This window comes from Mauremys mutica, chromosome 11 (genome assembly GCF_020497125.1).
Source record: "Mauremys mutica isolate MM-2020 ecotype Southern chromosome 11, ASM2049712v1, whole genome shotgun sequence".
In the NCBI taxonomy this organism is placed as follows: Eukaryota; Metazoa; Chordata; order Testudines; family Geoemydidae; genus Mauremys; species Mauremys mutica.
The window spans coordinates 30,334,279-30,347,069 of NC_059082.1; the positions used below are offsets into that span (position 1 = coordinate 30,334,279).

The 12,791-nt window shown below is 41.8% G+C and overlaps 1 protein-coding gene across 1 annotated transcript in view; it reads right to left on the minus strand.

Annotated features, from left to right (window-relative positions):
- TRPM1 (transient receptor potential cation channel subfamily M member 1) overlaps positions 1-12,791 on the minus strand; it is an 82,523-nt gene that overhangs the window by 39,641 nt on the left and 30,091 nt on the right. The window contains exons 11-13 of the mRNA XM_044979836.1: positions 12,172-12,345; positions 9,049-9,183; positions 1,854-1,904 (exon numbers count right to left, since the gene is read on the minus strand). Coding sequence (XP_044835771.1) covers positions 1,854-1,904; positions 9,049-9,183; positions 12,172-12,345 — 360 coding nt within the window. The remainder of the gene's footprint in view (positions 1-1,853; positions 1,905-9,048; positions 9,184-12,171; positions 12,346-12,791) is intronic.

Below are 12,791 nucleotides of genomic sequence, written 5' to 3' on the forward strand. Positions count from 1 at the left end.
AAATCAAAACAAGCATTTTATTAGTACAACATTTCTGCTAATACACTGCTTGAATATTTATGATCTGTGCAATAATTTAGCGAGATATCATTGTAATACTCATACTCCAAATGTATACATATTACCACTAATAATTGTATACAGTACAAGATTATAAACAATTTTAATAAGTTTGATAAACTATAAATGTACTATGCTACTAAGTATATTCAGTTATGGAGAACATTATAGTACTTGCAAACTCTATAGTATACTAGGTGCTCAGATTCCATGGTGATGAGCTTAGTAAAAGAACCTGAATATAAACAGAACTCCTATATTTAATTTACTCAACCTCAAAATGTGAGTCTCTGTGTTTTAAAATAAAAAGTGACAATTACAAATTAAAAGGGGATTGCAAATTGTGTGATTCCTCAGAGAAATCAAAGAGAAATTATCTGAATTGGACAGTATAATTTGTCCTTAAGATAAATATAATCGTTCAATGGACTTTAGATAAGTCCCCAAATGAAGTCAATGGGAAGATTCCTATTGACTTCAGTAGACTTTGGATCAAGTCTCTGATGAGAAATCCAACTACTAAATTACGATTTGTTTTAATTATTCTATTTATTTCAGGATAAGTCAGATTTGTTTACATTCCTTGCTTTTTAAAAAGAGAGCAATTATGTGTAGTATGCTGATACAAGAGTTTCCTCCTGCTTGTGAAAGGGGTCAGAATACACTGTAGCTTTTCCTGTATGGATAAGTTTTTTCCCCACCTCATTATAATCTACAATTCCCAGCCCATCATGTATAGGGAAATTTGGGTTAATCTGCAGTCTAAACTTGGTAAACAAGCAGGTTGTATAACCTATATTGTAATACTGTTAAAGATTGGTTGGACAATTACATTAAATCTCCCAGAGCTGTGACTGAACACTGTGTTTCACTGTTCTAACTGTATCCTTTTTTGCACACCACAGCAAGGTTTAGTCTAGAACACCACTTAGCAATAAACTATGATGAAAGAGCTACATTCTAGGGAAACAAATCACCTCCATGTTAACCCAACCAAATCCCCGAACTTGTCGCTGAATGAGAGTGAGCCATGGAAATGCGATGACCAGGAGGAGAAAGATGGACAGACAGATAGGAAAAATACACAGAAGAGAGTTAGTACCATTGGAAAATGTGAATAATGAAAAATTAGATAAGAATTAAACCCTGAGGTGGATCATTATGGATAATACATTGACCCAATCCTGCAAAACTTTCATGAGGAACTCTCACTGAAATCAGTTGAGGTTTTCCTTGCAATAGGAATGCAGGATATACTCTGTGTAGCAAAACAACAGATGCAAAACCCACCAAATATAGTGAATTTAACACTAAGCCTTACAATACATTTATATGCCGTGGATGGTAATGAATAACAGATTTATGACTTCTGACTCTGAAGAGTAGAAGTGACTTTCCCCCAGTGGAAGTGGTAGAAGTAACATTGCTTGGGAGTCTGAAAAACACAGTAGTAAATACACAGAAAGGAACAATCCTGCATTGGCAGGTAGATGGACTGGATAATGGAGTAGATATTTTCTCTAACTTCTGATTCTGCAATTTTGCCAGGAAATATTTTTCCACTGTAATGTTGTATGTAAGCTTCTTTTGATATGTAAAGAAATTAAGTATATTTAAATCTGGTCTGAGTATCTTACACTACTAGTGATTTAACTTCCCTTTCTTTAAAAACTATAATTTCATTTCAAAGTTTTATTTTCCATCTACATTATGTTCACTTCCCCCATTGATTTGTACAATTAAAATAATCATGAAAATAAATCCCAATATCTGGAAATAATATAAAAACTTACCTTTTTCACATCCCTGACTAGCAAATGCAGTGTATTTGGTGGACCCAATCTCTGAAAGAGAGACCATTCATATTTTGTTAAGCCTTTAATTCTTCCCTTTGATTAAAAAAAAAGTGTAGTTTCTGCAAAGCATTAGAAATTTGGATGTGAATTCCCAGAACGATCATTTGTTCATTACCCAAACAGCACATGATTATATCCTGTTCTCTTCATGGATAAAAAGATGGGAGGCCTAACTGGCCAAAAGTAACAAGTCACTAATAGAGTTTACAGCCACCTTTGTGCTGCTATGAACCTAGGAACCCTGTGCAATGGTCCAGTCCTCAGATATACATCACAGGAGCCTTCAGGTTGCCTTAACTCGCACTGGCTGCCAACAGTTACAATGGGCTGTAATCCCCACCTGGGAATCGCAAGGTGCTGGGGTGCCTTGGCAGTGACCCTTTACCTTTGGCCACACCTCCCACACTAACAGCAGGGAGAGGTGATGGAGGAATAGTTTATGGCAGCTCTGTGCCTCTGCAGGATCTACTCTTGGGGGAATTCTGCGCCAAAAATTAAATATTCTGCGCCCAATATTTTAAAAATCTGCATATTTTATTTGTGAAAATAACACAATATAATCATGTTAGTTTCAATTATTTTGTAATTTATTTCAAAGACCTGTCAGCAACTATGTCTATAACAATATAGACAACAAAAATATTCAAGAAATGTTTTTTGACAAGTAGATTCCTTACCAGGTATATTAATACAGAACTCTGAGCAATAATTCATTTGAACTACAATGTGGAAATGTATTTCCTGCACCCCTAAGAAGCAGTGAAAAGGCTTGGGGAAGCCAGGGATAGTGGAGGAGCTGAGGGAGAGGGAAAAACGGCTGGGAAGGCTGGGTGTGAACCTGGAGGGTTGTTGGGTGTGGGTAGGAGAACAATGTAAAAGGTTTTTGGGAGAGGGCAGAGTTTGTTAGGAAGCCACCACCATGCAGACCCTGGATGACCCATAGTCTCTCTCATTTAGTCAGGCACATCTGCCCCGTCCCCATGTGTCCCTGCACCCCCACTTAGCCACCTCCTGTCCCCATGTGTCTCTGCACCCCCACTCCCATTCAGCCCCTGCCCCAGTCTGTCACCCCCACTAGCCCTTCTGAATCCCAGTCTGTGACCCCCCAGCAGCCCCAGGTGCCCCATGCTGTCTGTGCCCCCATATCCCATGCCTCCTGATCTGCCCCCATGGGCAGGGTGCTGTGAGCAAGGCAACTTCTTTCTCTTTCCTATCTGGAGCTGGGGCTGCTCCTGCCCAGGAGCCGCTGCTCTGTATTCTGGTGCCACAGCAGCCCCTTGTGGATGAAAGAAGTAACTGCAGCACCTTTCCAGAAGAATGTATTTTTGTGGAAAAAAATTCTGCGCAGCACATGAATTCTGCACATGCACAGTGGTGCAGAATTCCCCCAGGAGTAAGGATCTACTGGGGTGTTCTGTCTGTGGGTTTGCGCAAAGGGGATTCTAGTCCCAAGCAGCCTATGTGTTATAAAAGAGGCAGCATGACCTAGTGGATAGTGCACTGGACTGGGATTCAGAAGAACTGGGTTTTATTCCTGGTTCTGCCACTGGCCTGCTGGGTGACTTTGGGCAAGTCACTTTGCCTTAGTTTCCCCATCTATAAGTGGGAATAATGATACTCAGCTCCAGGTGTAAAGTGCTTTGGGATTTATGGATGAGAGTTTCTATACAGCATTTTATTATTACAACAACAATAAAAGATAAAGAAATGAAAACTAACTGAGAGTCAACAAGATTGTGTACACATCAGTGAGCGAGTTAAGAATATGTAGGTAAAAAGCCACAGCTATTGGCTGATATTATGGTCTTAATGGCAATACTAGTCATTAAAGAGTTCTTAATAAGCATTTTAAAACTACTTCACTATAGTTACATGAGAAACCATAAGATTGTCTAAAAGCTGCTCTAGGCTTAGTCAAGATACTCTGTGTATCTTAAAGTATTATGAAGCCATGAGTTATGACAGTTTGTGTTTGCGTCTGTTTTGTGTTTGCGTCTGTCTTTGGGGTGCTTGTGTCTCTCTCTGTCAGGGCAGACTGCTGAGCCCTGATTAGGGGGCGGAGCTAGGCGGAGGAGGGGGCCTATAAAAGCGGCTGCCCAGCCAGGCAGCGGCACAGCTGATCGCAGCGGCCCAGGAGCCGGCCAACAGGGCGGCTAACAGGGGAGTTTGAGTGGGAGTTCCCATTGGAGGAGCCAGGTATTTGTGTTTGCGTCTGTCTTTGTGGTGCTTGTGTGTCTCTGTCGGGGCAGACTGCTGAGCCCTGATTAGGGGGCGGAGCTAGGCGGAGAAGGGGGCCTATAAAAGCGGCCGCCCAGCAGCCGGCCAACAGGGCTGCTAACAGGGGAGCTTGAGTGGGAGTTTACAGGGGGAGGTGGAAGGGGGCGGCGCCGTGTCCCCCGTGTTCCCCAGGTAAGAACGCCGAGCAAGGCTGAGACAGCAGCAGCCATGAGCCAAGCTGTGGAGGATACACCGAGGATGAGAGCATGCAGCAGCTGCGGTATGTACATGGTCCTAGCGGGGGACCCAGAACAGTACTATGTATGCATGAAGTGCCGCCTAATAGAGCTGCTGGAGGAAAAGATCCAAGGCCTAGAGCTGCAGGTAGAAACCCTGGTAGAGCATAGAAGGGGGTTCGAGCAGCTGATGGAGCAATGGCAAGCAGTGACCGAAGGGGAATGCCCAGGGGTACAGGGGGAAGCAGGGGCTAAGGCCAGTGAGGGGGGACTGCTGGATGAGGAAGATGGGCGGTGGAAGCATGTGACCGTGAGAAGCAGGCCAAGAAAAAGGAGAGCCAGTGAGGGAGAAATAGAGCTAAGGAACAGGTTCGAAGGTCTGGAGAATGAGGAAGGGGTAAAGCAGGTGGTAGGTGAAGGTGGGAGGCCAAGGAAAAAGAGAAGAGCGGCTAGTCCGATAGAAAGAGGGGAGGAGTCCATGGAGGCAGCACCAAGTGTGGGCCAAGGGAGGATACAGGATGGCTTAATGGGAACCACAAGGAATGATAGGAATGAAAGGAGCTTGCAACCAGGGGGGACGGAGGATAGGTTAGAGGACCGCACTGTCCCCAGGCAAAGGCAGGTCTACGTGATTGGGGATTCCATACTGAGAAGGTTGGACAGGCCTGTGACCAGGGCCGATCCAGAGAACAGAAGGGTGTGCTGTCTACTGGGCGCTAAAATACGGGATGTGGACCTGAGGTTGAAAAGGATCCTAAGAGGAGCAGGTAAGAACCCTTTGATCATCCTTCATGTAGGAACGAATGACACGGCTAGATTCTCGCTAGAGAGGATCAAGGGAGACTATGCCAGGTTGGGTAAGACTCTCAAGGAAATTGAGGCTCAGGTGATCTTCAGTGGGATCCTACCTGTCCCTAGGGAAGGGCGCCAAAGGGGTGACAGGATCGTGACGATTAATAGTTGGCTGAGGGAGTGGTGTTACAAGGAGGGCTTTGGGATGTATGGGCACTGGGAGGCTTTTGGGGACAGACAACTGTTCTCACGGGATGGGCTCCACCTAAGTAGGGAAGGAAGTAGACTTCTAGGAGGGAGGCTGGCTCATCTGATTAAAAGAGCTTTAAACTAGACACTGGGGGGAGACGGTTGGGAGAGGTCCAGGTGCTCTCCACGCCAAATTTATACATTGGGAGTGAGAACAACAGGATAACAACAGATATAGCCAGAGGGGGACGGTTAGGTGTAAGGAAGAGGGGCGGGGGACGGATACTAGATCGACAGGTCATACTGGTAGTACTGTGTCCCTACCTAGTTGGGTGAAAAGGGTGAGAGGAGCCAAACAGCAAAAATTAGGATGTTTGTTCACCAATGCGAGAAGCTTAGGTAACAAAATGGAGGAACTGGAGCTCCTGGTCCAGGAATTGAAACCGGATATCGTAGGAATAACCGAAACATGGTGGAACGGTAGCCATGACTGGAGTACAGGTATGGAAGGGTATGTGCTGTCTAGGAAAGACCGATGCAAAGGTAAAGGTGGGGGGAGTAGCATTGTATATCAATAATGAGGTGAAATGTAACGAAATAACTAGCAATGCAATGGATAATACGGAGTCTGTTTGGGCAATGGTCACATTGGGGAAGAAAACTACTAGAGCCTCCCCTGGGATAGTGATTGGGGTGTGCTATAGACCGCCGGGATCTAGCCTGGATATGGATAGAGAGCTCTTTAATGTTTTTAAGGAAGTAAATACTAATAGGAACTGTTTGATCATGGGGGATTTTAACTTCCCGGATATAGATTGGGAAACAAATGCTAGTAATAATAATAGGGCTCAGCTTTTCCTAGACGTGATAGCTGATGAATTCCTTCATCAAGTAGTTGCTGAACCGACGAGGGGGGATGCCATTTTAGATCTGATTTTGGTGAGTAACGAGGACCTTGTTGAGGAAATAGTTGTAGGGGACAACCTTGGCTCGAGTGATCATGAGCTAATTCGTTTCAAAATAAATGGGAGGATAATCAAAATTGCATCTGAGACTAAGGTATACAATTTCAAAAGGGCTAACTTTACTAAATTAAGGCGACTAGTTAGGGAAGTGGATTGGACTAACATATTTAGGGATCTAAAGGCAGATGATGCCTGGGGTTACTTCAGGTTGAAGTTGCAGGAGTTGTCAGAGGCATGTATCCCGAGAAAGGGAAAACAGCTCGTAGGTAGCAGTTTTAGACCGAGCTGGATGAGCAAGTGTCTTAGAGGGGTGATTAAGAAAAAACAGAAAGCGTACAAGGAGTGGAAAATGGGAGGGATCAGCAAAGAAACCTACCTTATTGAGGTCAGAGGGTGTAGGGAAGCAGTGAGAAAGGCAAAGAGCCGGATGGAGATGGACCTAGCGAAGGGGATTAAAACCAATAGCAAAAGGGTTTTTAGCCATATAAATAGGAAGAAAACCAAGAAGGAAGAAGTGGGACTGCTTAAAACTTTAAACAGAGTGGAGATTAGGGATTATCTTGGAATGGCACAATATCTGAACGAATATTTTGCCTCGGTCTTTAATGAGGCTAATGAAGGGCTAAGGAATAGTGATAGAGGGACTGATGGGAATGAAGATATGGGGGTAGACATTACGGTATCTGAGGTAGAAGCCAAACTTGAACAGCTAAACGGAAGTAAATCGGGGGGCCCGGATAATCTTCATCCTAGAATATTAAGGGAATTGGCGGGTGAAATTGCAAGCCCGTTAGCGATGATTTTTAATAAATCTCTAAACTCGGGGGTTGTACCGTTTGACTGGAGATTAGCTAATATAGTTCCTATATTCAAGAAGGGGAAAAAAAGTGACCCGGGTAACTACAGGCCTGTTAGTTTAACATCTGTAGTATGCAAAGTCATGGAAAAAATTTTAAAGGAGAGAGTGGTTACGGAGCTTGAGGCCGATGGCAACTGGGACAAATTACAGCATGGATTTACGAAAGGTAGATCGTGCCAAACCAACCTGATCTCCTTCTTTGAGAAAGTAACAGATTTTTTAGATAAGGGAAATGCGGTGGATCTAATGTATCTTGATTTCAGTAAGGCGTTTGATATGGTACCGCACGAGGAATTACTGGTTAAATTGGAAAAGATGGGGATCTAAATGAAAATCCAGAGGTGGATAAGGAGCTGGTTAAAGGGGAGACTGCAGAGGGTCGTATTGAAGGGGGAACTGTCGGGTTGGAGGGGGGTTACCAGTGGAGTTCCTCAAGGTTCGGTTTTGGGTCCAATTTTATTCAATCTATTTATCGCTGACCTGGGAACCAAGAGTAGGAGTGGGCTGATAAAGTTTGTGGATGACACCAAGCTGGGAGGTATTGCAAATTCGGAAAAGGATCGGGATATCCTCCAGGGAGATTTGGATGACCTTGTAAACTGGAGTATTAGTAACAGGATGAAATTCAATAGTGAGAAGTGTAAGGTTATGCATTTAGGGATGACTAACAAGAACTTTAGTTATAAGCTGGGGACGCACCAGTTGGAAGTAACGGAGGAGGAGAAGGACCTAGGAGTCCTGGTTGATCGTAGGATGACTATGAGTAGGCAATGTGATGTGGCCGTTAAAAAAGCTAATGCGGTCTTGGGATGCATTAGGCGAGGTATTTCTAGTAGGGATAAGGAGGTGCTAGTCCTGTTATATAAGGCGTTGGTAAGACCTCATTTGGAGTATTGTGTGCAGTTTTGGTCTCCCATGTTTAAGAAGGATGAATTCAAACTGGAACGGGTACAAAGAAGGGCCACTAGAATGATCCGAGGAATGGAAAGCCTGTCGTATGAAAGGAGACTTGAGGAGCTCGGTTTGTTTTCCTTAACCAAAAGAAGGATAAGAGGAGATATGATTGCACTCTTTAAATATATCAGAGGGATAAATACCAGGGAAGGAGAGGAATTATTTCAGCTCAGTGCTAATGTGGACACGAGGACAAACGGATATAAATTGTCAGTCAGGAAATTTAGGCTTGAAATTAGACGAAGGTTTCTAACCATCAGAGAAGTGCAATTCTGGAACAGCCTACCGAAGGAAACAGTGGGGGCGAAGGACCTCCATGACTTTAAGATTAAGCTAGATACGTTTATGGAGGAGATGGTATGATAGGATAACGGGCTTAGTAAATAGGTCAATTAAGTGCCACACTGGTAATTAGTACAATGGGTCAATGATAGGATATTGTTAGCCTTTTTCCAGAGGGTATCGCTGGAGAGTCTTGCCCGCATGCTCGGGGTTCAGCTGACCGCCATATTTGGGGTCGGGAAGGAATTTTCCTCCAGGGTAGATTGGCAGTGGCCCTGGAGGTTTTTTGCCTTCCTCCGAAGCATGGGGCAGGGGTCGCTTGCTTAAGGAGTGGGTGGATCGGCTTATGTGGCCTGCATCTTGCAGGAGGTCAGACTAGATGATCATAATGGTCCCTTCTGATCTTGAATTCTATGATTCTATGATTCTATGACTCCCTCTAGTGATATGCACCTTTCGTGGACTCTCAGTGTGCCCAGTTTTTTTCCCCTTCAATTGTTGAAGTATAAAGTGAAACCACCAGTTGGACAGTTTCTGTGCCAATTATTGGGTGGGGGGGAGGGAGAAAGGAAAAGGTGTCACGCTAAACTCAACAGTGAGAGATGCAGCAGTTTATATCAGAATCATAGCTCACTCACAGTATTATAAAGCTCTTCTAGTCGAGGAATAGTGAGGAAGCGTTGCATGTTCACTCCATTTTCAATCAAGAGTTTCACAAAATCAACTCGATCCAGTACCAGGGCATCCAGCATAGCCTGCTCCAGGGAATTCACCTGAAAGTTGAGAACAGAGAACACAATGCAAACCCTGGGTAAGCAAGTCAGAGATGCTGTGCCAGCATCTGCTAAATAGAAGTTTTTTGGTTGTTTAGTAAAAAAATTCACATGTGAATTTCAAGCTATGTTCAGTCATCTACACGTCAAATGTCATTTTGAAAAATGAGAATGCCCCTGATAGGTGTTCCATGTATAGTTTAGATATTATGGTTTTGGGGGTTTTTTTGTTTTTGTTTTGGATGTGTCTTTAATGTTGAAGTAATGAGAGCAGTAAATGAAACCTTTAGGAACATGATTGTAACGTTCAGTACTTTTTATTTGGTATCTTATAGCTAAACCAAGTGAAATGACACATTATACGAAGAGGTGGGTTTGCTTGCTATGTATGATGGGAGCAGGTTAAATTTAAAAAGAATGAACTGCACAAACGTAAAGAGTGTTTTGTACCATAACAACCCACATAAGCAGCATCCATTCAATTGACAAGCTGTTGCCTCAAATAGAGAGAAGTGGCAATATGCACTGGCTTCGGTCTTCTGAAAAGAAATCACCAAGTTCTTGCTGGAAATATTTGTCAGAAAACATAGAAGATCTTCCCTTAATATGGCCAAACATGGGAACAACCCAACAGAAAGTTCAACTTTAAAAAAAATTAAAATAAACGCATAGGAAATTCAAAACAAAAAAACTGTCTTCCTGTAAAATGTTAAGTCTCCCTCACTAATCACCGATGAGCTAGAAACATTCAAAGGAATACTTTTTTGTAATGGAAAAAGTATATATTTTTGCACGCTTTCTGTTCCCAAATATGGTTTAATCACTTTGGTTCAAACCTTCCAAAACAATTCACTCCTGAACTGAAAACAAACCTGCCAAATTTCAGCCAGGAAGGAAAAAGATTGGAAAATGTAGAAGTGTTAATAGCAACAGAAAATTACCACCTAAAATTGAAATGCTTGTGTGACCTTAGCTATAGGTAGATTGCACAGAAATATGTAATCTACCTATAATTATGAAGACACCTATAAAATACATAAAAGTAGGGCTGTTGATTAATCACAGTTAACTCACACAATTAACTCAAAAACTTAATTGCGATTAAAAAATTAATCGCGATTAATTGCACTGTTAAACAATAGAATATATATTGAAGTTTATTAAATATTTTTGGATGTTTTTCTATGTTTTTCAAAATATTGATTTCAATTACAATACAGAATATGAAGTGTACAGTGCTCACTTTATATTATTTTTTATGACAAATGTTTGCACTGTAAAAATGATAAACAAAAGAAATAGTATTTTTCAATTCACCTCATACAAGTACTGTAGTGCAATCTCTTTATCATGAAAGTGTAACTTAAAAAAGAATCTACATTTGTGTTACATAACTGCACTCAAAAACAAAACAATGTAAAACTTTAGAGCCTACAAGTCCATTCAGTCCTACTTCTTGTTCAGCCAATCGCTAAGACACAAAAGTTTGTTTACATTTATGGGAAAATACTGCTGCCTGCTTCTTATTTACAATGTCTCCTGAAAGTGAGAACAGGTGTTTGCATGGCACTTTTATAGCCAGCGTTGCAAGGTATTTACGTGCCAGATATGCTAAATATTTGTATGCTCCTTCATGTTTCAGTCACCATTCCAGAAGACATGCTTCCATGCTGATGCTTGTTAAAAAAATAATGTGTTAATTAAATTTGTGACTGAACTCCTTGGGGGAGAATTGTATGTCTCCTTTTCTGTTTTACCTACATTCTGCCATATATTTCATGTTATAGCACTCTCGGATGATGACCCAGAACATGTTCGTTTGAAGAACACTTTCATAGCAGATTTGACAAAATACAAAGAAGGTACCAATGTGAGATTTCTAAAAATAGTTACAGCATTGGACCTAAGGTTTAAGAATCTGAAGTGCCATTCCAAAATCTGAGAGGGATGAGGTGTGCAGCATGCTTTCAGAAGTCTTAAAAAAGCAACACTCAGATGTGGAAACTACAGAACCTGAACCACCAAAAAAGAAAATCAACCTTCTGCTGGTGGCATCTGACTCAGATGATGAAAATTAACATGCGTCAGTCCACTCTGCTTTGGATTGTTATTGAGCAGAACCCATCATCAGCATGGATGCATGTCCTCTGGAATGGTGGTTAAAGCATGAAGGGACATATGAATCTTTAGCGCATCTGGCACATAAATACCTTGTGACGCCGGCTACAACAGTATCATGCGAATGCCTGTTCTCACTTTCAGGTGACATGTAAACAAGACGTGGACAGCATGATCTCCTGCAAATTGTAAATAAACTTGTTTGTCTGGGCGATTGGCTGAAGTAGGACTGAGTGGACTTGTAGGCTCTAAAGTTTGACGTGGTTTTATTTTTGAATGCATTTTTTTTGTATATAATTCTACATTTGTAAATTCATCTTTCATGATAAAGAGATTGCACTACAGTACTTGTATTAGATGAATTGAAAAATACTATTTCTTTTGTTTTTTACAGTGCAAATATTTGTCATAAAAATATAAAGTGAGCACTGAACACTTTGTATTCTGTGTTGTAATTGAAATCAATATATTTGAAAATGTGGAAAACATCCACAAATATTTAAATAAATGGTATTCTATTCTTGTTTAGCAGCGCGATTAATCACAATTCATTTTTTTAATCATGCGATTAATCACAATTAATTTTTTAAATCACTTGACAGCCCTACATAAAAGGTTTCCCATGCCTCAAAATATTCCAGGCATCAATATGTCCCTCACCAGAAGTTAATTCCTTTCATTCCATGTGGGATTAATGTGTCTGTTCGCATCATTTCTAGGAGCTTGTAGAAGGTAACTCATTCTTTGATTTATCTTTGGGGTAGGCTGGGTGTGTGCACATGTAAACTGAGAAGAACAGATTAGAGGGAGGAGTCAAACGAGATAAAGAACAGAGCAGCAACTGGAAGAAAGATGCCACTTTCACCTTACCCAGTTTAGTAGTTCAAGCTTCCGTGGATCTGTTTCTTCTTCCGGCTCTTCTTTCATTTTCCCTCCCTTTTTTTTCCCTTTTCCTTTCCCTCTGGCTGCTTTAGTTTGAGCTGCTGGAGATTTCTTTTCCTTCTCCGGTGCTGTGCCATCAGTCACTGTAAGGCTTCCTAAAGGCTACATTTAATAATGCACAAATATTAAGATAATACAGTCAATTGTTTGGCAATTGGAGGATTGTATGTCAATAGAATGTTCTATTGAATCTTAATACCACCACTCTCTTTTACAGTGGTGCTGTGTGTAACCTCCCCTCACTCAGTGTGGCATGCTGTCCCCCTCTAGTGGTGGCTGGGCCACATACAGAGATTGATGAGCCTCATACAGCCTTAGCTAACAGAGCTGGGACTTTCAGCTTAGGCAGCATAGAGGCTAATGCTTTAAGATCTAGACATCCCACGTTTGATCCCAGCTGCTTATGACTTACTCAGGAGCACAGAGTAACATATAAAGAAGAAAACGGAATAGGTAGAGAATTCACAGTTGAAAAGGCAACGCCTAGTACACAATCTTTATCTGTAGTGGCAAATCTCTCAAAACACCAAGGCCCAAATTGGGACATA